The 26,568-nt window shown below is 39.9% G+C and overlaps 1 protein-coding gene across 4 annotated transcripts in view; it reads right to left on the bottom strand.

Moving 5' to 3' along the window:
* LOC124551381 (tubulin-specific chaperone cofactor E-like protein) overlaps positions 1-18,791 on the bottom strand; it is a 71,747-nt gene extending 52,956 nt beyond the window's left edge. For 2 of the 4 annotated variants that reach the window (XM_047126433.1, XM_047126436.1), the window contains exons 1-3: positions 18,683-18,791; positions 17,813-18,065; positions 11,909-12,090 (exon numbers count right to left, since the gene is read on the bottom strand). In XM_047126433.1, the coding sequence (XP_046982389.1) occupies positions 11,909-12,090; positions 17,813-18,055 (425 nt within the window). In that variant the 5' untranslated portion in view covers positions 18,056-18,065; positions 18,683-18,791. The other 2 variants (XM_047126435.1, XM_047126434.1) reach the window with 2 other exon arrangements.
* Between the last annotated feature and the right edge of the window lie 7,777 nt (positions 18,792-26,568).

The raw sequence follows: 26,568 nt of genomic DNA, 5'->3' as shown, positions 1-26,568 counted from the left end.
GTCCGTGGCTTCATGGAGTCAGCACCAAACTCAAACCCTTCCATCAGCTCTTACCAACTTAAAATGGGACTCACCACAGTTTTCCAGCCGTCTAGGGTCCAATAAATATGGTCACGAGCCCAGGAGAGGTGCTGCAGGTGACGTCATGCTGTTAGCAAAGGCCCTCACATCAGTTGTTTGCTGCCATAGCTCATTAATGCCAAATTTTGCTGCACTGTCCTAATGGATACGTTTGTCATATGTCCCACACTGATTTCTGCAGTTCTTCCCCAAAGTGTTGCTTGTCTGTTAGCACTGACACCTCTCCACTAACGCCGCTGCTCTCGGTTGTTAAGTAAGGGCTGTTGGCCAATTCTTTGTCCGTGGTGAAAGGCAATGCCTCAACATATTCTTGACAAAGTGGCGCTCTGAATATTGTATTCCCTAATGATTTTCCAAAATGGAATGTCCCATGCATCTAGCTCCAAATACCATTCCGCGTTTGAAGTCCGTTAACTGCTGTCATGTGGCCATGCGTCATGCACATATCTTTACACACGAATCACGTGGGTACAAATGACAGCTCCGCCAATGCACTACCCTTTTATACCTTGTGTGCATATACTACCACCATTTGTGTACGTGCATATCACTATCCCATCAATTTTGTCATCTTGATGTGTACGCAGTCCAGTCACATTAATGTGACCACCTCCTATGTACGATGCCAATGTGCAGTAATCCATCACAGATGGCAGTACTAGCAATGGACAGTACGTAAAGTGTGTCAGAGGAGGGTGGGGGACGTGGAAAACAGTGCAGTCATTGTCATAATGTGAAAACAGCGATTTATCTGAAGTCCAAAACAGCATTTTCATTGGCTTTCAGTTCAAGGGTAGAAGCAATTCTGAGACAACTAAGTTTGTAAACCAGTTTGTATGCTGTTGTGTTTGAAGTATACCACCCACAGCAAATGGTACTATCCAAAACCTGGGCCAAAGCAGCTGCAGCGCACCATGGGCCACAGATGAAGGGTGAACGATGGCTGCGGAGATGTGCAAAACGGACGTGTCTATCGCTAGCAACTGACTGCCCAGATGAACCGAGGGGCTACCATCAGCATCTCCTCGATGACCGTTCAGCTAGCATTGATGCATATGGGCCTCTGCAACAGGCACCTGGTTCATGCAGCCATGCTAACTGCTATTCGTCAGCAATGAGGACTAGAATTTGCACACCAATGGCACATCCATCGAGTGGCAGCAGTTGGCCTTTTCAGATGAATTGTGTTTTATGCTCCATTAGAGAGATGGCTGATAGCATGTATGGCATGAAACATCTGAAACCAAATACCCCACAACAATTGTCAGAAGGGTGCAGGTCGGAGAAGAGAGCATTCTGGTCTGGGGAATGTTGGTGTGAAATTCCCTGGGTGACCTTGTCATTCTGGGAGGTACAATAGATCAACACAAGTATGCACCTATCCTTGGGAACCATGTCCACATGTCCACCCATACTTTTAATTTTTTTTTCCTTGGCGCAATGCAACATGTCGCACAGCTCGTTGTCCGTGTGCGTGGTTCAATGAGCACAAGGATGAATTACCATATTCCCCTGGACACCAAACTCTCCGGATTTAAAACCAATCGAGAATCTGTGGGACCACCTCGATCGGGCCGTTTGTGCCTTGGATATTCAACCAAGAAATCTAGTGCAGCTGGTCATGCCACGGCTTCATGTCCCTGTCAGTAGCTTCCAAAACCTTACTGACTCTCTCCCTGTATGCCTTGCAATGGTCTGTGCTGCAAAAGGTCGTTATTCATGCTTTTGGTGGGGTGCCACATTAATGTGACTGGTCAGTGTATGATCATCAGCACTCTAAGACTGTCTTCCCATGATACTGTTATGGACAGTAGAGTATAATAGCTGGATGATCTTAAGGAATTGTACAAAGACTGTGAAACTTTCATCTGGTGTAATGATGTCAGATTGTTTTCCCATGATATTGTTATGGACAGTAAAGTAACACTGCTGGTCACTCTTAAGGAATTGTACAAAGCCTGCAAAACTTTCATTTGTCGTAAAAATTGACAGTTCTATTTGAATGTAAATATTAATATTAATAACAATAATAATAATAATAATAATAATAATAATATTTCATTTGGTTTTCACCTTGCATTATTGACCTATACCCTCAAATTTAATCTTGTCTACCCTTACTTCATACATTTCATATTTTTCATGATTTTTCTCATGTGTTAAGGCGTATTTTTGTGAATTTTTTTTTGAGACAATTCTATGTTATTTAGGTATTTTTACATGTTTTTATCCACCACCATGGATCCTTGCTCCTTCCATCTGTGTCAGTACAGAAAAGTTTCCTTATACCTGGCCAGAACACAGTCCCACACGCTGTTCTGCATTGTTGCTTGGTTCATGGAAACCCCCCAAATGGCCATACCATCAAATTACCCTTGTCTGGCTGTCGCCCTTCCTTCCACAATGACCCTCTCCTGTTCAGATTCTGCCAATCCTTACTCATCATGAATTTAGTCCTGCAAAAACATATCAATCAGGCCCAATCCTCCTTGCAATACCTTCTCTCCATTTGTAGAATTCTCCTGCTATGCAATCCCAAATTCCTGGATCCCCTAATACACATTTAAACTCTTGCCAACCACGAACTAGAGCAACAAGCACAACACTGCCTCAAAAAACTCTCCAACCTGATCACTTTCTACTCCTGCCTCAGACTACCACGTCCACCACCCCTACAACAACCTCCAAAACCTCCGCCACGTCCCCTCATAGCTGACAAACTTTGTCTCGCGAATCTACTACATTTACCCCACCCTCCAAAATTCACTCTTACTACCACACAGAATCCAAACAGACCTGAAACACAGTCATGAACCTTTCTTTCAACAGCCTTAGCCCCACAGAAGTACCAGTCTTTTCCAAAGGCCTCACCTTTTACCCCACTCCCAAATTCAATCGTAGAGGTCTTATTAAAGACCTTCTCTCTTTCTCCTGGTCCCTACAGTGGAAACACTTTTTTGCCACCAACCCTACCAATCAGGCTCAATCAAAGACCAATGTTGAATCCTCCCTGACTCCGTTCACTCCTCCACCCTACTGTAAGCCATCCCTACTGCCCCCTAATTGCCCCCTGTTAACTTTCCAGAATTTCTTAACCACGAACCTTGCTTCACCGTCATTCCTCAAACCATCTACATGCAAACTAACCTTAAATCTGCAGAAAGAACTGCAATCCACCACCTACAAACTGACCCTGACTTTATAATCCAACCTGCTGACAAATGCTCTTTCCAATGTTCTACATTTACATCTACATGGATACTCTGCAAGTTACCGTATGGAGCTTGGCGGAGGCTAACCTGTAGCATCACTTGTCATTTGTTTTCCTGTTGCACTCGCAAATAGAGCAAGGGAAAACATGACTATCTGTATGCTTCTGTATGAGCCCTAATTTCTCTTCTCTTATCTTCATGGTCCTTACACACAACTTATGTTGACAGCAGTAGAACCATTCAGCAGTCAGCTTCAAATGCCAGTTCTATAATTTTTTTCAATGTTGTTGTTGTGGTCTTCATCCAGAGACTGGTTTGATGCAGCTCTCCATGCTACTCTATCCTGTGCAAGCTTCTTCATCTCCCAGTACCTACTGCAACCTACATCCTTCTGAATCTGCTTAGTGTATTCATCTCTTGGCCTCCCTCTACGATTTTTACCCTCCATGCTGCCCTCCAATACTAAATTGGTGATCCCTCGATGCCTCAGAACATGTCCTACCAACCGATCCCTTCTTCTAGTCAAGTTCTGCCACAAGCTCCTCTTCTCCCAAATTCTATTCAATACCTCCTCATTAGTTATGTTATCTACCCATCTAATCTTCAGCATTCTTCTGTAGCACCACATTTCAAAAGCTTCTATTCTCTTCTTGTCTAAGCTATTTATCATCCACGTTTCACTTCCATACATGGCTACACTCCATACAAATACTTTCAGAAACAACTTCCTGACATTTAAATCTAAACTCAATGTTAACAAATTTTTCTTCTTCAGAAACGCTTTCCTTGCCATTGCCAGTCTACATTTTATATCCTCTCTACTTCGACCATCATCAGTTATTTTGCTCCCCAAATAGCAAAACTCCTTTACTACTTTAAGTGTCTCATTTCCTAATCTAATTCCTTCAGCATCACCCGACTTAATTCGACTACATTCCATTATCATCGTTTTGCTTTTGTTGATGTTCAAGACACTGTCCATTCCATTCAACTGCTCTTCCAAGCTCTTTGCTGTCTCTGACAGAATTACAATGTCATCGGCGAACCTCAAAGTTTTTATTTCTTCTTCATTTTTTCAATAGTGTTTCTCAAAAGGAATTTTGCCTTACCTCCAGGGATTCCCATTTGAGTTTCCTAAGCATCTCCGTAACACTTACATGTTGTTCAAACCTACCTGTAACAAATCTATCAGCCCGATTCTGATGGTTTGAACGGGAAGCACTACCTGGCAAATTCTGCTACAGTGACCTCTTTCAGAAATCCAGCAGGATCTCCAGTCCTTAGGCCCACCCCAGAACCTCTCCCCGGAGTCCATCTCTCCACTCACCCCTACCATTCCCTACACTCCTACCTTCTACATGCTTTCTAAAGCCCATAAACCCATTGACCCAGGACACCTCATTGTGCCTGGTTACTGTGCTCTCACTCAGAGCATCTTCGTTCTCATAGAGCCTATTCCCCGCAACCAACCCTCCTATATAAAAGACACCAACCATTTCCTTCTCTGACTCTCCACAGTTCCTGTTGCTCTAACATATGGTGCCCTGCTCATCATTATTGATGCCACCTACCTTTACACTGGAAGAGCAGCTGAACGGAATGGACAGTGTCTTGAAAGGAGGATGTAAGATGAACATCAACAAAAGCAAAATGAGGATAATGGAATGTAGTCGAATTAAATCCGGTGATGCCGAGGGTATTAGATTAGGAAATGAGACGCTTTAAGTAGTAAATGAGTTCTGTTATTTAGGGAGCAAAATATCTAATGATGGTCGCAGTAGAGAGGATATAAAATGTACACTGGCAATGGCAAGGAAAGTGTTTCTGAAGAAGAGAAATTTGTTAACATCGAGTATAGATTCAAGTGTCACAAAGTATTTTCTGAAAGTAAAAAAATGTAAGTGTCATGTGACTAGGGCCTCCCGTTGGGTAGACCGTTCGCCGGGTGCAAGTCTTTTGATTTGACACCACTTCGGCGACTTGCGCGTCAATGGGGATGAAATGATGATGATTAGGAAACACAAAACCCAGTCCCTGAGCGGAGAAAATCTCCGACCCAGCCGGGAATCGAACCCAGGCCCTTAGGATTGACATTCTGTCGTGCTGACCACTCAGCTACCGGGAGCGGACTTCTGAAAGTATTTGTATGGAGTGTAGCCATGTATGGAAGTGAAATGTGGACTATAAATAGTTTAGACAAAAAGAGAATAGAAGCTTTCGAAATGTGGTGCTACAGAAGGATGCTGAAGATTAGATGGGTAGATCACGTAACTAATGAGGAGGTACTGAATAGAATAGGGAGAAGAGAAATTTGTGGCACAACTTGACTAGAAGAAGGGATCGGTTGGTAGGACATGTTCTGAGGCATCAAGGAATCACCAATTTAGAATTGGAGGGCAGTGCGGAGGGTAAAAATCGTAGAGGGAGACCAAGAGATGAATACACTAAACAGATTCAGAAGGATGTAGCTTGCAGTAGGTACTGGGAGATGAAGAAGTTTTCACAGGAAAGAGTAGCATGGAGAGCTCCATCAAACCAGTCTCTGGATGAAGACCACAACAACAACCACCTTTACACTGACATCTCTAATGCCCATGGCCTACCTTTCCCAATGAACAATGGATTCCAAACCAACAACCTCTTTTCTAGTTGCCATGACCAACTATACCTTCACTCACAATTACTTCTCCTTTGAAGGCATTAACTACAAACAAATCTGGGGTACAGCTATGGGCACCTGCGTGGCACCATTCTGTGCCAACCTATTTGTGGGCCTTCGACAGAATTCCTTCCTAAACATCCAGAACCCCAAACCCTTCACCTGGTTCAGATTCACCGATAACATGTTCGTGATCTGGATCGAGACTGAGGATGCCCCACCCACATTCCTCCAGAACCTCAGCACCTTCTCACACATTCGCCTCACCTGATCCTACTCACCCCAGTAAGCCATTTTCCTCGATGTTTACCTTATGGTGGCTACATCAATACCTTTGTCCATATCAAACCTACCAACCACCAGTAATATCTCCACTTCAACAGCTGCCACCCATTACACACCAAGAAGTCCCTTCCATACAGCCTAGCCACCTCTGGCCGTTGTATCTGTAATTGTGAGCAGCCCTCTCGAAATATACTGAAGGTCTCATTGAGGCCTTCACAGACTGTAATTACCCTCCCAACCTTGTACACTGGAGCTACGGAATTACATTCTCCGTCATGGTTTCAACTACCTCTCATCGTGCCCTGAAACGAGAAATGTCCTACCTACTCTCCTTCCCACCGCTCCCACATTGATATCCTGCCGCCCACCAAAGCTACACAATATCCTCATCCATTTCTACACATCCCCTGCTCCCAATCCCTTGCCTCATGGCTCTTATCCCTGTAATAGAACTAGATGCAAGACTTCTTCCACCACCATCACCTACTCCAGTCCTGTGACAAACATCACCTATCCCATCAAAGACAGGGCAAACTGTGAAACCAGTCATATGATCTATAAGCTAAGCTGTAATCACTGTGCTGCATTCTACATGGGCATGACAACCAACAAGCTGTTTGTCCGCACGAATGGCTGCAGACAAACTGTAGCCAAAAAACAACTGGACCACCCCGTTGCTAAGCACGCTGCCCACAACAACATTCTTCATTTCAAAGGCTGCTTCACAGCCTGTGCCATCTGGATCCTTCCCACCAGCTTTTCTGAATTGAGCAAGTGGGAATTCTCCCTGCAATATATCCTACATTCCTGTATCCCTCCTGGCCTCAGCCTTCGTTAGCCATTGTCCTGACCCATCTAGCCCCTTCCCTGTTCCCATTCCAGCACTACACAAGCCCACTATTCCATCAACGCACCCAATCTTTTTACTTCTCACGTTTTCTGCTACACTCCCCCCCCCCCCCCCCTCCCGCGCCCGGTCTGTCTTCTTCCCGTGCCCCCGCCTAACCTCTCTGCATCAGCACTGTCCAAAAGCTTACTGTGTGATAATCTTTTTGTTGGGTCTATCTGCGACTTGGCATCTCTGCTATACAGTGAGCAGCAACTGTCCTTTTCATAATATTGTTACATTCCATCCAAGATTTTCCATTGTTTTATCAGGGAAGACAGATAGAAGACTTACAAGGGAATGGTCCATTAAGACATGTCGTAACCTATCCCGAAAATTTTTACATAGGAAGAAGACAACAAAAGAAATTCACTGCAAAAATTTTAGCTGCTGGGAGATGCTGCAAGTATTTTGTAAAAATTTTGAAGTTACCCATTTTTGCCGTGCAAAGAACAGCTTATAACAGCAGTTTGTGCAGCCCGACCCACCTAGTGCATGACTCGGCATTCACAGACATCAATTTTAAGCACCTTAAGCCTGGTTTACAATGGAATGAATGGAAGCAAACATGTGCAAATGAGCATTTGCAAAAAATTCACTATTATTTCCTTGAATATGCAAAGAGTCGTTTATACTAGAGGGATCGGAAGAGAATGCGAGGTAGCGAACATTGCCTATGAACGCTGTGTCATTAGGTTTTGGTATTTGGAGGTAATATTCAGCATACAGGATACAACTCTATCTTGCATGGTGAGCGGAGTGTTCTTGACTGAGTATACAAAATGGCACAGGCAAGGAAGAATTTAAGTGTCTCAATTTGTATGGAAGCATGACATGCTTGGAGATCGTGCACTTTACACGGAATTGCATCTGCATCTCTCCTTAGTGCTGGTCCAAAATTTTCCTTGTGTGTCAGCTGCTGTTTTTCCCTAGCTTCTCATTAGCATTGACAGAAAATTTATAAACAGAACACTAATTACTGAGGTCAAGCATCATCTCAAGAGCTAGCAGTTCCAAAACAAATATAAAGGCTAATGGTCACATTCTTTTCTTTTCTCAAACAAAAATGGTCTAGTGGTAAAGCACACATTTCGTGATCCAAAGTGTGCGGGAATCAAATCCCGTTCAGATCACAACTTTTTCACTATGATTTTTAACCGAGCATTCACTTCTCACATATGTTGGAGTGGTCACGAAAGACATGTAGTTCGGATTCCACATTAAACTGCAGGTCTCTATTTTCTGATCAGCTAACTGGGAAAGGTTAGGGACATGTAAGTAGCTCCAGTGGCATCCAGTTGAAAGATCTGCACGAGGTGTACCGGGTACACCAGACAGAATTCTCTTTCACTCTTGTTTGTTAGCTTGTTTGCTCCAGTGAAAACCTGGCTTAAACTACACTTTTTTTTAAATAACTTCATACTGACAGATCAATTCTTGTATATGTAATTCTGATAAAAGTGGCTAGCAGAGAAAATAAAATCATGGTGGTGTTTGATGCCACAGATGACTTCCATCAATGAGGACTTTTAATTTGTTGAAATGAAATGTGTCTTGCAGTACTACATTTTATAACAATTCCCATAGGCCATTCCTTATAATAATGTTTGAATGTTGTACATTTGACTGTCATTGAAACAATTCTTTGTTTATTACCTGTAGTTGTCACAAAAATGTGAAGTGTCTACTGTATGACAAAAACAAATATTTTTCTTGCACCAGCAACACCCCCTTCACAAGAGGACACATCCACCTTACGTGATTGTTCACACCTCAGGTCATACCTACTGTACACCTGACAGGGGGACCAATCCTCAGTTTGGGAAGAGAACAGCTCAGGCAATTACCTATCCCTGGGCCTGGCCTATGCCACGGGGTACACGAGAACCCTACCTGTCGATCGGGACTAGGAGTTACATGTTACCCAGTCACCTGTTACAAATCAGACGCATGGGCCGGCCGTCAGCACAGGAAGGAAGAAGAAAAAGAGGAACCTCAGATGCCGAAGTGGGGGAAAGAGAGAAGGGAAACAAAGGAAGGAAAAGGAAATGAAAGACAGTGATGAAACTGTTCGTATGTCAGCAACAGACAATGCAGAATACTCCAATAACAGACCAGACAAGGGAAAGGAAAAAGAGTAGCAAAGGGATAGACATGCAACATGGAAGGGAAAGATTGCTGCGAAGGCTGGGGCCCCGTGATAGCCAAGCACGAACCTGCCAAAGAGTGGCGAGTCCCCTGGGGGTTTTTTATGGCTGTAAGAGGTCAATATAGTCTACACAAAAGGGTAGCAAAAATGCTCGGCGAACTTATAAGGGTACCCTAAAAAAAAAAAAAAAAAAAAAAAAGTGATGCAGTTTTTGTGAAACCCTATTGGATACATGTAGAGAAATTGTATTATGCTGCCACCTTGGTGATAGTGAAAAATACAACAATGTTCTCTTATTTTTTTTATTTTTACAGCACATGAGCTCATGAGACTGTGTCATAAAAATATAATAGAGAACATAATTAGTCAATCACTTAATAGTCAAACATGGTATGTCAGTTTCTCCAGAATATGATAAGAGAGATCAGGGTATATACAGTCAGTCTTTTTACCCTTTCGCTCAGTATGTGAAAAGAATAGATAAGACGAATAATAATATCGGTACAACGTACCGTTTACCACGCGCCACACAGTGGCTTGCAGAAAAAAAAAGATATATATATATATATATCACCCTGTATTACTCCTTACCCTCTCCCTTAAAACCCACATCCTTTCATCTTTCCCTCTCCTTCCCTCTTTCCTGACGAAGCAACCGTTGGTTGCGAAAGCTTGAAATTTTGTGTGTGTGTGAGATATATATATATCACACAAAATTTCAAGCTTTCGCAACCAACGGTTGCTTCGTCAGGAAAGAGGGAAGGAGAGGGAAAGATGAAAGAATGTGGGTTTTAAGGGAGAGGGTAAGGAGTAATTCCAATCCCGGGAGTGGAAAGACTTACCTTGGGGGGAAAAAGGACTGGTATTCACTCTCACACACACACACACACACACACACACACACACACACACACACACATGTACACGATCAAAGGCAGAGCCACATGTGAAAGCACCCACGTGATTTACCAACTGACCTGCCTACACTGTGACACTTTCTATGTGGGAATGACCAGCAACAAACTGTCCATTCGCATGAATGGACACAGGCAGACAGTGTTTGTTGGTAATGAGGATCACCCTGTAGCTAAACATGCCTTGGTGCATGGCCAGCACATCTTGGCACAGTGTTACACCGTCCAGGTTATCTGGATACTTCCCACTAACACCAACCTATCCGAACTCCGGAGATGGGAACTTGCCCTTCAATATATCCTCTCTTCCCGTTATCCACCAGGTCTCAATCTCCGCTAATTTCAAGTTGCCGCCACTCATACCTCACCTGTCATTCAACAACATATTTAAATATGTCTGCTTGTGTCTGTATATGTGTGTGTATGCGAGTGTATACCCGTCCTTTTTTTCCCCAAAGGTAAGTCTTTCCGCTCCCGGGATTGGAATGACTCCTTACCCTCTCCCTTAAAACCCACATCCTTTCGTCTTTCTCTCTCCTTCCCTCTTTCCTGATGAGCAACAATTTGTTGCGAAAGCTTGAATTTTGTGTGTATGTTTGTGTTTCTTTGTGTGTCTATCGATCTGCCAGCGCTTTCGTTTGGTAAGTTACATCATCTTTGTTTTTAGATATATTTTTCCCCACGTGGAATGTCTGTAGATCTCATCACAAGAATGACTATAAGGAATGCAGAACAACTCAAGGTATACATTAATAAAAGACAAGAAAATTGTCCTTGTGTGAGCTAAATTCAGCCTAGTAAATCAGTATGACAGTTATCATTTTGGAAACTGTTGCTTCCTCCATTACATTAAATCACTGCTCTGGAACTTCTACTGGTTACTTGATGTTTACTTGATTACACAGGTCTTTCTCAAAGAAAATAGGTACCTCCATCTGCAGACACTAAGTGATGTTTACAGTACATTAGTACTTGTGACACAGCTTTATAATGCTCACTGCTACTTGCTACATTGGTAACAGTACATTTCAGTCTTTGAATCTGGGTTTTTAGATAATTTGTAGAAAGAATGGGTAATGAGGTAAGGGTTTTTTTTTATTTTCTTACGGATGGGAGCTGTTTGATTATGGTAAAGCCCAGTAGCATCTTGGAAAATATCTGTTAGTTGTAAAAATAAAGTAGCACAAAGAGGCATGCATTCAACCAACCACCCAACAGAAATTGCTGACGTTAATGTAAGAATTTCTAAGATTTCTATTTTTTTACAAGCAAATTGTTACATAGCCATTAATAGGATAAAATGTCAAATTCCTGCAGCATGGCTGTGACGAAATTGTGCACAGCAACTGTGAACAGCCTTTTCCGAAGACAGATCATGAAAAGTTGAAGGAAGCGATTTGAGATGAACTTATTGAATTAGACTACCAAAAACCTACAAAAATTATCCAACAAAAACAATAAGGTGAATTTTTCATTTTTTTAAACATTGATTCCTTAAATGCCCACTTTAAAGCAACATCTTGACTGATTTCTGAGCCACCATCATTTTAACAGGAATAAATTTTTAAATAAGAGTAATGTCATGCCTTAGTGGTATCATCTAGCAGAAATTTGTGATAATCCAAAAACGGTGACACTTGCTCCAAGAACTACACCTGTTTATGTCTAAAACTCAGCACGCCAAGCATCCCCAAGGCTAGGCAAAGCTGTGGCCTGCCTTACCTGGGAAGAATCTTCAGCAGGCTGCGGACGCTCTTCCAGTCGATCCGCGTGCCATTCAGCACCAGGTTCCGAAGAAAGCGGAAAGAATTATTGTTGTCCAGGAACATGAGGTCCTCTCGGAGGTCGTTGAAACTCAAGTTGACAAATCTGATGCGTGGCATCTGGCGCAGTATGCCAAAGATCTGAAACCAGCATGAGAATGGCTGTAGCCAAGTGAAACATAGGCACCCGAGCATGAGGCTAACAGCTAGAATTATATTGACGTGAGAACTGTCAGATTCTTAGCCAGGTGGCTGATCATCTGTGTGAAACAACATCCTCTCTCAGTGAAACTTGTTTGCCACCTGATAATCCTGAAAGACCAAAAGTGGACTACACAGGACTTAACTGACAAGTGAGGAAACCTCACTCAAGCAGGCAAGCAAGACTCAGGTCACAAGAACATCAAAACAACTTTCAATGTATATTGTCCACATTGTTTAAGGTTCACTGACTTCCAGCTTTCTGTTGGTTCTATGACTTGCCAAAGAGTTCAGTCTTTTAATAAAGTACACATACTTTTGTGCATCCGTACCTCAGATTGTTACGAACAGTAACACTGTCCACAAGATGATTTTGCTGGCATTTTGGCCTAGTTTACTCCATTTTTATTATGTGTGACAATGCTAACCTGATTTTGAGTGCATTTTTGGACACTACTACTATGGCTCAATTATAATGGTACATTTTTAAAAATAGAACTGAAGATGGTCATCACTGACAGAAACCAGTAGTCCGAGGAAAAATAAAAATACTGATAATACATAGAAATATAAGAAATTTGTTCTAAAAAACAAAGTTCTTGTTTTCTGCTTCTGTGTTTAGTACTTTCTGTGGTAGGGCCTACATTCCAGGACAATACTTCTGTATTTTAACAACCAATACCAATGTAGCTACAACCAATAAAACTTGTTTTTACTCTTCTCTCATAACACACACTATCAAAATACTCTTCATATGAACTCTGCCTGTCTAGGGAAATAAATAAAAACAAATAAAGACAATTAGTTAAAAGCTCGCCTGGCTAGTTACGTCTTCTACAAATTATCCACTTATATGCATACTGCATTATCAAATTCTGACTAGCACTATAGGAAACAAATTGCAAGATAAACACACTTCCATCATCACTAAGAAATTGGTAGCTCTGTTTTTAATGTAATGGTCTTCTTCTAATTTTTAATTATCAACATATGCTACAAGAAATTTTACTGCAGCTGCCTCTCTGTGGTAATGTATATTTTCATTTGTCACAGATGCCTGGGGATTCCCTTTCGTGACAGGGTCTAAGGAACATAACACACGAAAAAACAGTTGCTTAGTAGATGTAAAGTAAACTACTCCAACACTGCAAAGCTTAATTCCATAACTTTGACAAAGGTTTTAACTCAATGTAGAGACACAACACACAAGAGGAGGAGACTAATAAAATAGATAAATACAAACAACTGAGTTCTGATAAGTGCTAGTTTTCCCATGGAACTCCGATGTTCTGATTGGTACCAAGAAATCAGTCAAGAATTAATGAGGTGTCACTCACACGCAGAGCTTTCTGTATGTAAATGATTCATAACCCAGAACATTAACTCAACAGGTATGACTAACTTCGCAGCAAATCTGTGTTAAATGAAAATACTAACACATTTCTGAGTGAATAGTACAAACCGACATTAATTTAGCACCTAACCAGTGCAACATAAGGCATACTCAAGAAACAGTGCTACCAGAGCGCAACATTTCCAAGAATACTGAACACTGTTGACTGAAACATTTGCAGTTCAGTCCCAAAATAGCAAAAACTTTAAGTCTTAACTTGAAGTTATATTTTAGCAGACAATCATTATTTGCACTGTATAATTGTGTTTCAAATCACACACTTGAAAAATCCCATAACATTGTTCAAACAAGCAAAATCGATACCAAGAGAGATGAATATGATTGCATAATCGATAATTGAATGACTGATTCCTTTGAATGAGTTCTAAGCTTTTACCAAACTTCTCAACAATAGGAAGCTCTTAGAAGTGAACTCCAATTTAACTCCTTGCCAAAATCCGATAAAAGTTACTTGACTTGCTGAAATAATGTGTAACATTGTTTTTGAAGCCACTTATATTTCACTAATGTCACAACCAATAGCATGTGTGAGAGTTCACAGTGTGATGTCTATAAGAGTTGCTCGACAGAAAGCCTTTTTTGAGTTCGTTAACGAATTTACTGCTGAGTTAAAGAGAAATAATGTCTTTCTGGCATTTGCTGTTGAAATCATTTAGGGCTATTACACACAACAATAGTTACTTGTGGTTCCAAGTTCTGATTTTTCAATGAGCTGGTAATAGTTTAGTTAATTTTGTTCTTTTTTATAATGTTAGAGACTGTGCATCATTATTTGCATTGTTTTCCTTGCATATTTCTTTCATTGAATAGAAGCTATCAATATTAATGTTTATATTGAAATGTGGTGTGTTGTTAGACAAGGTCAGTTTTCCAGAAGCACAGTCTAATATGCCATTAATGAGATTACTTAATACCAGAACAATAGGAAGTAAGTGTTCATCTTAACAGTTATTGACACAAGAATAATACTTTTCCCAATTATTAATATGCTTTATAAATTATGTTTACACCCAGTGCTATAATTTAGAGCATGCCATTTACAATATTTATGAAGAAATATGTTACAAATATATAAAATTACGTTCAAGAAGTCATCTATTATGTAGAAGAAATAGTCAAATGAACAAATTAACCCTTTCAGGTATGATTTTTTTTCTGGAGGAAGGGAAATTTTTATTTATGTGATATTGCTCTTAGTTGATTTTTTAAAGATTTTAGATGCAACATATATTAAAAAATATGTAGGCCCCCTACCCATTTTCAAAACATACTTTGCACACTTGGCTTCATTTTATGGACTAAAATAACAAATTAAGAACTATTCTCCATTAGTTTTACATGGTAAACCAAACAAGAATTTCTAGTGTTAAGTTTTTACAAGTCCTAAAATTTATCAGTCCCTCTATTATTTCTTGAATGCAAAAAATTCACATAAAACAGCAACAAGAAATAAGCCATGATCGGCCCTGTGGAATGTTCGACATTAATGGCTACAGTGTGATATGCCCAGCCCCTCCTCCCCACACTCCATGTCTTCCTGAGATCATGTCCTTGGTGACAGATGGATTTGGAGAGTAGCCCAAGGTCTAGGTTAAGTCTGAAGGGGATACTTTGATTTTGAGCTGGAGAAGCCAATGAAAGTGAATGTCAGATAAATGTTGTGATAAGAGATTGACCAGCAGCATAGCCCAAAGTTTACATTCATGCCATATTTAATGCAATCTCGCCATCAAAGTTAAAACTGCAAGTTAAACTCGGCAAACATATGTGGCAACTTATCACTTAGGCAAAGAAACTGATCAGAATTATGTGTGGGTACACATACGTATGTTTTAGAAACAACTGTTTCTGTAATTGAGAAATTTGTTGTCAATAATACACTGCAGATAAATACAATAAGGAAAAGTGATATGCGCTTCCCTCCAGTGAATCTAACAGAAAGGAGTGCAATACTCAGCTATAAAACTCTTTCCACTCATGCTGTAGTGTACGGTAAGGTGTCAAAGTTGAGTGACTGTAGGAAGATACAAGATGACTCAGACAAAAATTTCTAATTGGAAAAATTTGAGTTAATGTGGATGAGTAGGAAGAACAAACCTGTACATCTACATCTACATCCATACTCCGCAAGCCACCTGACGGTGGTTCGGATACAGTATTATTAGTGTCATACCTGACACCATCAAGTCATTTAAATATCTGGGTGTAACACTGAAAAGCGATATGAAATGCAACGAGCATGGAAGACCTGTGGTATGGAAGGTGACTAGTCAATTCAGTTTACTGCGAGAATTTTAGGAAGGAGTGGTTCACCTGTAAAGGAGACCACACACAGTATGTTGGTGTGACCTATAATTGAGTACTGCTTGAGTCTTTGGGAACCATACCAGGTCAGATTGGTTGGTTGGCTGGCTGATTTGGGGGAGGGGACCAAACAGTGAGGTCATCGGTGCCATCGGATTAGGGAACAAGGTCAGCTGTGCCCTTTCAAAGGAACTATCCCGGCATTTTCGTGAAGTGACTTACGGAAATCATTGGAAACCTAGAGGATGGCCAGATGTGGATTTGAACCGTCGGCCCTCCAAAATGTGAGTCCAGTGTGCTAACCACTGCACCACCTCACTCAGTCCTGGTTGGATTGAAAGAGATGTTAAGCAATTCAGAGGTGGACTGCTAGATTTGTTATGGATAGGTTCAAACAACATGATTGTTACGCAGATGCTTCAGGAACTCAGGGAAGGTGATGTTCTTTTCGAGAAACACTATTGCAAAAATTTAGAGAACTGGCAATTGAAGCTGACTGCAGAATGATTCTACTGCCGCCAACATACATAGTGCATAAGGACCATGAAGATAAAAGACAAGAAATTAGGGCTCATACAGGCATTTTTCCCTTACACTATTTGTCAGGGGACAGGAAAGGAAATGACTTAATGGTACAGGGTAGCCTTTGGCACCCACCGTATGTTGTCTTGAGGAGTAGATGTAGAACCTCATACACATAAAAAAGCTGCAAAAGACCTGTACATTTTACCAACTCAGTGTTTACAATTCAGTATGTCAACATACATAGAAACAACATGCAATAGTTGTATTAACAGAAATCTTCAATACTGCTTCAGAAACTCAAAACCAAACTGTAATCTATCAACCTAACTACACCACAACTAAAATTTGACACTCGCATTTCTTGGCTTTGCCAAATCAAATTGTCACCTTTCAAGCTAAGCTATACTTTGGGCTATGGTACAGATCAGTATGTCACTACAACCAACATTCCAAAATATAATACAGATGCAAAGGAAATAGGCCCTATTGTCAGTGTTCTGTCATCGCATGCCAGAAATAGGCCTATTGTTAATAAGATCAACTAAGCATCTTATGGGTAACCAGCACTTAATTTATTTTTCCATTTGGGTTCATTGCTGGAATTTCATGATAAATACAACAAGAACTTGAAATGTATGGAGAAGATGATACATCATGAATTGATCTCATTCTTTTCAGTTTGTGTACAATGTTCTTTCATTTCACCAACATTCAGAGATACATTTAAGTTTGCAATAATATGGGCTACACAGTGATCAGAGTGATACTGCACCCTTCAAAAAAATCTTGCATGCGGAACAGACTAACATTTAGTGTAGCCTGAGATCTTGATTATGTTGGAAGGTGATAATCTGGTGGTGAGCTGATGTAGCCAACAAATATGAACATCTAATAGTTGTGGTATTAAATTACTCTGCATAGTAGCCTAATATTTACGTTCCCCCATCATATTTTAAGAACTAAAACTCAAAGGTAAACTGAGAAAACCTATATCACAACATGGGAAAGTCTCTGACAAAGAGGGTATTTTGATGTGTATTGTGTAGATATACTGTACATTAACTACAAAAAGTGCAAAATGGGAGGGAGGTCTCTCTTATTCGAGCAGACAGTTCCTGGCATGTACCATAACAATATCATTATGTACCAATAGGCTGTTGGCAAAATTTGATAGTATGTTTTCGAGTGTCTTTGGATCACTTCAGTAAGCACAGAAATAACACTGTTCATGTGGCAGATTCAAACACGTTGCTACACAAAATCTTACACCACAAAAAAGGGCAAAATTAAAAAAAACTGTCATGTAAGGCACATCACACCTTGGCATATAGATTACTAAACGAAAATAAAGATCAGAATAGCAAAGAGCACGGAGTTTTTCACTTTTCTGCGGGATAAGAATTACAGATAACAGCTTACCTCTCTCCATCTGGACAGCCTGTTTTGAGCCAAGTCTAACTCCTCTACACCATGACATTTGAGTCCAAGCTGGTCTTCATCTCCGGCTGATTCAATATCACAGTCGTTTAGCACCAACAGGGACGGGATACACCTTCTGGGTCCTTTCTTCGGAACGTAGATTGCTATGGGCACGTCCAGGTCCAAAGTGTCATCTTCCTCCTTCCCATACTTTTTGTCTAAGGCCTCTAGAAGCGATGGCATTTCATATGATCTGTAAGAGGAATGGCCAGGTTACACTAACTGAGCACTAAACACTGCGAACACACACACAAACACACGCAAAGGGCCTGCAGTCAGCGTTTTCAGAGGTACACGGTATTACTGTTTAGATCCGCGATCTATTTCGGCGCAGCTCCGCCGTCCCTGGCGTTCATTTCGCAACTGTCGCTGTATCGCTCGCTCGCTTCTTTGTTTGCCCCTCCGCCACTTTCACTGCGCCGTTCGCTTGCTACCAGCTGATTACGACGTGTTGGACAAGCGTCTGCGTCACAGGCAGAGCGCCACCCACGCGGTGGAACACGGAACCAAAACAAAAGGTCTAAGTATTACTTGTTTTCTTTTGTTTTACAGCCTATTCGACAATTCAACAGCAAATTTTATCCACACGCGCAGGCAGCGAAAATCTTAAACGGTAAGGAAAACTTGAACCCTCTGCAGTTACCACATCACGAATATAGTGTTCTCTGAGATAATTTAATCGCTCTGTCAAAGAAGTACACAAAGAGCCTGATGTTTCTTGGAGAAAATATACTCACTTTGAGCAACAGCACTTCCCTCGTTATTGCATCAAATTGAGAGTAGTTATCCACATTTCACAATAACACTTACATCTTATTTTCCTTCCGAAATGCGAAGAAACAAACAGTTGTCTGTTCCACATAAGAGAAATATGCTGAGCTTTGTTTATTTACGTCCGAACAGCTGTGTTAGTTCCTCGCTACTGGCACAGGTTTCGCCACTTGCACAAGGTCGTCTACTGATTTTTACGTTTTGCTTTGTGGCAAGTCAAGAACCAACATATGGCAACTTAAACATTAAGATCACTGCAATCTTCTCTTTCATTTGATACTAGTTTCAAATTACATTCGGTATCTTCCATTTGTAAAACCTAATCATCACTGACAAGTGCACTTTTTAACAGGTTTTTTATTCAGAATGTGAGGAAATGTTTCCGACGACAAGAGCGGTTATGTTGGCTACACTGGTCTCTGCAGAGAGCAGACAAAGAAAGCGTAACACAGGTCTAGCATCCCAGTCATTGTGCAAGGGATGGTCTATTATTGACAGAATACTCGCATACATCATATGTACACACATGCTCACGTATTTTAGACGTGAAAGAAATTAAAACAACTGAAGACCGTCGTATATTTCTCGTCAGAACTCTAGCTTTTCAGAATTATTCGAATTATGTCTTAAACTCGTTCCGATTGGGTGGCTGCTAACGATTTTTGGTGCGTCGGTAATAAGCCACTTGTGGAACCATTTTGCGGGCTGTAGCGAGAAAGTTCTGGAGGTTAGTGGTCGAAAGGGCGATGGAATAAGATTCGAATGTCATATGCACTAACACACTTCAGCGAATAAAGAAAAAATTTACATGTATAACTGACACGCTCAACTTCGCTCTTTAGTGGTTCGTAAACTACTTCTGACCGTGTATTGTATTTCGGGTGGCTGGCACACAGAATTCAGAGATGGTTGCTTGGCAATATAGGTCAGCTATAAGCAAATGTTGCGCCTTGCAGAACAGAAATAGAGTTGTCCTACATACATGGGCGCCCAAATTAAGAGCGGTCACCATTTCTTAAAACGAAGGAAAGTTGCAAGGACGTACATATTTTATTAATACGAAGTGCGTTTTCATGTTACGTAGCATTTGTGTGGAGGTACGGTTTTTATTCTGAAAGGTAGATTTTGTTTTCCTTCAAGTACAGCCCCGTGGCAAAAATTATTACGAACCGGCGATGGTATTCAGTTTCCTTATGCTTGTATACCAACGGTACCTTATTAATTTCGTCAAGTGAGGTATTTTCACATCTTTTACCAGCAGGAATCTGCACAATGCCCGAGTGTGATATTGAGAGAGACACAATAACTTCTCGATAACTGTAACGAGTAGAACTCAAATTCTTTGGTTATTTATTGAAGGCAGAGAATGGAGAGGTACTCTAAAATACAAATTTTTAGTTTCATATTAAAGTAGTCGATGTTTCAAATTGTCTACAAAACACAGTTCTTTTTTTTATTTATTTTTATTATTATTTTTTTTTTAATCGACACAGCCAGACTGTCGTTGAAACTGACTGGTATACGTACGTATGCAATTAGGTCTTAATGATTTGGAACCATTGTATAAATTATTTGTGAATCGAATATCATTTTAGCGCTTCATTCACCCTGTGCGAGCAAACTATGACACTTCTAAGTACAAAAAGAATCACTTACACATCGAAACTGCTTGGTTTGCTTGGAATAAACAATAGGAGTAGGAGGAGGTAATAAGCGAGATCATTGAACAAGCGTAACGAAAAATTACACGTGGAAATTCGATCACAGAAGAAAAAAATGACGAGCCGTTTTGTTGGTTTCAAACTTTGAAGGGACGAAGCCAAAAATTTCCTATTCCAAAACCGCACATAGAAAAGTAGCTGTATTCAGTGAAGATTTAATTGGTAAAACGATTCCCACGCTACGTACTATCCCCATACTACGCACGATTACAATCGTAGAAATTTTTTTTCACACGGGCACGATCTATTGTACGTAAAAAAATAAATGAAAAGGCTGGAAACTAATGAATGTACCGATCTGTTTCTGTGAACAGAAATCTTTTTTTGTTGCAGTCCGTATGGCACATCTAGGTCTAAGAAGAAATAAATAACTACGGTACCCTATAAAATAACAGCAAAGCAAATGAACGCCGTAAGAGACAAAAAAAGGCTCATTATCGAATAGGTAGAGTAGCAAAGTTAACTTAATGTGAACGCTAAGATGAAATCTTTTATAAAACTATGGCCCATTCCCTCCTCTGTCCTTCGACTTGGCTAGCGTTGCATCTTACCATCAACGGCATTAAACTCTCTTCCTTCAACGAACTCCGAGACCAAGAAATTTTTCGTGAGATCTACTCATCCAATTAGCTATAGCCTACTCTACCTCCTCCTTTCCAAAGGGAGCTCCAAACCACCCTTTTCCCACTAACTTCACTCCTAGCCCACCACCTCTTGACCCTTCGCTATACTCATCCCACATCCATTCTCGTATCACTCTTTCTCGAGTCCCATGTGCATGGAAGTCCCTAACCTGAGAAACATTATTTTTATTCTTGTAATTGTTTTTATGTGTTGTTTTTAATCAAAAGCTAAAAAGTGGAAGCACGGCCGCTGATAGCCCGCTCCGTGGCGGGGGAGGAAGGGGTAAATAACGGCTTTTTAAAAGAAATCTTTTGGCGCAGTCTATCGTAAGATGCCTTCAGCACGAAAAAAGAAAAAAATAATTTCTTTAGGCAGAAACAACATTAAACTGATTTGAAACGTCAGAGTAAATTGCTGTCATGGCTTCTTAGGATGCCCTTTCTGGATTTAGATGGGGAAAATTTTAAAAAATAATGTCGTGCAAACTAGTCTTTTAGAACAATGTTTTAAGATGAAATGTAAGATAAGCAGAAGACATTTTCGACTGCTGTGACCGGTCAAAAAATCTACATTACCCGTGAAATTGTTTCTCTGTTTATTTCTTTTAGCAGATTTTTCTTTTTCTTTATTCAATACGCACTCCGTGGATCGATGTGCAGAATATCATTCGGTAGCGGAATGTGTCATTTGTTACCGGTACATTATATATTGTTAAACACAGATACGACTTTAGGTCCAGATTTCTACAGCAATAATTACCATAACTTAATTTTATCCATTGTTGTCAGTGTTTACTCCGTGACTGTATTACTTTCGTAAAATAAAGACCAACGGCCTTGTTGCAAAATCGTGATTTTAATTTAACGCATGACGCACTTCGAGTCCTGGGGCTTATCTTCGGATGCACTGACAGTCTACATCAGTATTTTTCAGGAGCAGAATTAATCTGAATCTGAAAAAAATGATGCAGACCGTCTAAACACTTGAAGATCAGCTCACACGCTTGAAATGCATTGTGAATTGAAATATAATCACTAATGAGTGAAGGCGGTTGTTCTTTTTCAACGAAAATAATTACCAGTGATCAGGTATTATGTTAATAAAAATTACAAACGTTTACTGAACACTGCGAGAATTCCTTACAACTAATACAAATTCTAAGATATTACGTCCATAACACGTATTGTACTTCACAAGGGCAGTGTGAAGTTTATTACCACATAATATGTACAAGTGTTCATGTAATATTTTGACAGTACTTACTGGTAGGGCATTGTATATCTTGATGTTTGACTAGTGTACACCTATGTGATTCATGCCGAGATATTTTTCTCTCTATCTAAATTTTCCCTGCCCTCCATAAATCATAGCCCTTGCCAAGGTGGGTACGATTGCGTGCCTCAGCGAAACAGATGGCCGCATCGTAGGTGAACCAAAGGTGTGTTTGGCGTTTGGGGTAAAGGTATGAGGTGAAGAGGCCAAGACAAACCCGTGGTCCTGCCCCAAAAAAACAGATAGCCTACCGAAGGTCCAACCACAACCTCTGTGCAGTCCAGAGAAACCAAGAGATGCAGCAGTTTTTTTTTAGTTAGTTGCAGGGCAACAGTGTGGATGATTGGTAGTGGTTGGCAAGACTGCGCCAACGAGATCGTTGTGAATTCTGCTGTCGTAAATGATTGCTCAAATTTTTGCTTTCGAATAACCCATTTGGAGGGTACGGTGAATCAACTTTGGCTACTCTTCATTGTATTAGATTTCTTCAGTTTCGAAATTTCCTTCATCCTTTTAAAGTGTTGTTCCCTTTCTTCTTGAGTCCACTTTCGTCTAGTTATTTTCTTTCTCTCCTGAAATTCTGCCTTTTGAACTGCCTTTCTGAAATGTGTTCTGTTTTCTATTGTGTCTATTGTAACTCCAGTATTTTCAATGTCCTTTTCAGTCTCTATGAACCATGCTGGCTTGGATTTGTAGCTATTGAGTAATGTGAATATCCGCTTGGTTAGTCTGTTGTTATCCATTCTGAATATATGTCCAAAAAACTGTAGTCTCCTCTTCCTCATTACATCAGTTAGTTTCTCCGTTTTCAGATATAGCTCTCTGTTTGGTCTGGAAACAACCCCCAGGCTGTGGCTAAGCCATGTCTCCGCAATATCCTTTCTTTCAGGAGTGATAGTTCTGCTGGTTCGCAGGACAGCTTCTGTAAAGTTTGGAAGGTAGGAGACGAGGTACTGGCAGAAGTAAAGCTGTGAGTACCGGGCGTGAGTCGTGCTTCGGTAGCCCAGTTGGTAGAGCACTTGCCCGCGAAAGGCAAAGGTCCCGAGTTAGAGTCTCGGTCGGGCACACAGTTTTAATCTGTCAGGAAGTTTCATATCAGCGCACACTCCGCTGCAGAGTGAAAATCTCATTCTGGAATAAGAGGGGTAGCTAACGACTGGTTTCGATCATACCTAGCAGATAGGGCACAAAGAGTAGAGATAACACATACTTCAAATAGATCTAAATATTTAGTAAAACACTTATCAGAACCAAAATACATTAATATAGGGGTTTCGCACGGTAGCATATCAGTACCAATACTATTCTTGATATACGTCAATGACTTTCCCACTAGTGTTACTCATTGTGAAAAAATTCTCTTCGCTGATGACGGCTATATTGTAGTCACTAAGAAAATAAGAGAACTCCTTGCCGAGAAAGCAAATGAAACTCTCAAGGAAGTTTATGACTGGTCAATAAGCGACAAAGTGACATTGAACATAAAGCAAACTAATGCCATGAATTTCAGTTTGAAGAGGAAAACTGACAATGTTAAATTAAATGTAGATGGCACCTCTATAGACTGTAAGAAATGCAAAATTTCTAGGAATGAATATTGATTCTCAGTTGGAGTGGTGTGAACACACAAAGGTACTTGCAAACAGAATGTCATAAGCATGTTAAGCCCTTAGACTCCTATCATCAGTGTGTAACATGCAGTGTCTTTTAGTTACATATTATTCATATGTACACTCAATTCTTAGCTATGGCATTCTTTTTTTGGGAACAAACGCACAAATTATGAACACAGTTTTCAAATTCCAGAAAAGAGACATCAGAATAATAGCCAAAAGTACTAGTCGAGCTCACTACAAAGATCTGTTCAAAACACTGGGGATTTTAACTGCTCCACGTGAATACATTTACCAGTCAGTTACACACATCAAAAATAACATTGGTAATTACTGCACAAACAACTCTGTCCATAGCCATGCAACCAAAGGTAGACTCAACTAACATTTACCACGAAAAACTAAATACAAAAGTCAAAACGGCATTTTCTACCAAGGAATAAAACTGTACAATAAATTACCAAAAGAGATTAAAGAAATTGCAAAAATACACTTATTTAATAAGGCAGCTAGAAAGTACCTGTTATGCAATACATTTTATACATTGAAGGATTACTTAGATAAAACAGAGTAGGGGTTTAATAAAAAAATGTTGTACAAATAAATAATAATAATAGTGAATATGAAATATCCAACATTCCACGTGACACCTTCACTTTATGTGTTTCCTTCTTTTTTCCTTTCTAGAAGTACTTACCCCCAGGCTATGTATAGCAAAATACTAACACCTCTTTCTCTTTCTGAGCTCAACATCTCACTCATTATGAAGGGATGCTGACTCAGTTTTTCAGGATAGCAAATGGGAAGTTGCGGTACAGAAAATGGCCCAGAGATCACCAGTGTGTGTGTGCGTGCGTGTGTGTGTGTGTGTGTGTGTGTGTGTGTGTAGTGAGTGAAGTGTTATGAAACAATGTGTGTACGGTGTGTGCAGTGAATGATAGTGAGATATGGGTGAACAGTGTGGCATTACATTATTTAATAAGTTATTTGTAAAAACGTGTTGTATACCAGGAATAAATCTAATGATTATGTCTAACTAGAAATCTGTAAGTGTATGTGTATACGAATTAACTTATTTTAAATTGGTCTAAACTTGTAAATGCTTTGACATGTCCTATATCCTTGCAAAAAGAGATCTATGGATGAATAAAGCTACTACTACTACTACTGCTACTACTAATCAAAAATGACAGATAATGTAGGTTAATTCTTACAAAGAAGAAAACAGCAACCAGCCACTATTAATACTGCTATTTATTTAGGCAAATAGCGCCGTTAACGGTTTCGAACTGGCAAGTTCATCATCAGACGGCTGTTCACATGATTTTCAAGATACGATGTTTGGAGGTTAGTTATTTTCACATAGGACGATTGTAACACTGTTTTCTACCGTAGGGCAACAACACACCAAAAATACTTCGCCACAGTGGAATAACAAAAATTGAAAACGGACGATAATGTAAAGTTTACCTTGAAAATCATGTGAACAGCCGTCTGATGATGAACTTGCCAGTTCGAAACCGGTAACGGCGCTATTTACCTAAATAAATAGCAGTATTAATAGTGGCTGGTTGCTGTTTTCTTCTTTGTAAGAATTAACCTACATTAATTGTACATAGCCACGGTCTCACCATGTCAGTTTTAGACAAAAAAGCAAAAATGACAGAGTTTCCCAGTTCAGCTTATAATTATAAAAGATGAAGTAAAATCAGCTTGTTTCATCAGAATATATGGTGTTTGTAAAAATAAAGCAAATTACTTATGGAAAACTATAACTGCCATTTGGCTGTATGATATGCTTTATTACACGATCTAGATTTAAGTCTTAAGCTAGTTTCATGTGGTGCAAATGACGTAAGTCATCTGACTTGTGTGACACAAGTCATCGCTAAAATATGTATCTTTGGTTGTATAAACCTGTACAGTTTGGATTAGTGAGACTGATTAATGAGAAAAGTACTGAAAATTTTAAATAAAGCTTAAAAGATGTTGACTGGAGTGAAGTATACAATGAGTCTAATGTTAACTGTAAATTCAACATATTTCTTAATGAGTTTGTATTCATTTTGGGAGTAATTTTTCTGAAATGATAATTAAGTGTAATAATGGCAAGTCATTAAAGAAACCTTGGATCACTACAGTTATCAGTCTCTTCACAATGTAAATAAATACTTATACAAATTTCCAGTACAAGCAACGACCCAGAAATACACTCCTATTATGAACAGTACTGTAACACACTAAGAAAAGTTGTAAAAAAATCCAGGAGTATTCACATCTTGTTTGAAATCGAATCAAATAATAAAATCAAATCAATAATGAATATTGTTAAAACAGAAGATGACATTATTTCTGTTAAAAAGAATGGGAGCATTGTAAAAGTAGTTCATCTGCAGCAGATATGTTTCTAGATTTCTTTTAAAAATGGATGAAAAAAATTAGTGCAAGAAGTTCAGAAGAGAAAGCAAAACAGTTCACTAAAGAAATAATACAGAGAATTTTTAGTGATTTAAAGTGTAAACCACATTCCTTTCTGGAATAAAGATCAACGTGATTCTAAAAAGTAAAAGTTCCTATGGGATGAATAATATCTCCAGTAAGACGCTAAAAAGTTGCAGCCCTATAACATGTAAGGTTTTTAGTCACTTATGCAATGCATCATTAACGCAGGGTGTTTTGTCAGAAAGACTGAAAT

The sequence above is a fragment of the Schistocerca americana genome, chromosome 9 (assembly GCF_021461395.2).
Source record: "Schistocerca americana isolate TAMUIC-IGC-003095 chromosome 9, iqSchAmer2.1, whole genome shotgun sequence".
In the NCBI taxonomy this organism is placed as follows: domain Eukaryota; kingdom Metazoa; phylum Arthropoda; class Insecta; order Orthoptera; family Acrididae; genus Schistocerca; species Schistocerca americana.
This window is presented reverse-complemented; position numbering and strand designations above follow the sequence as displayed.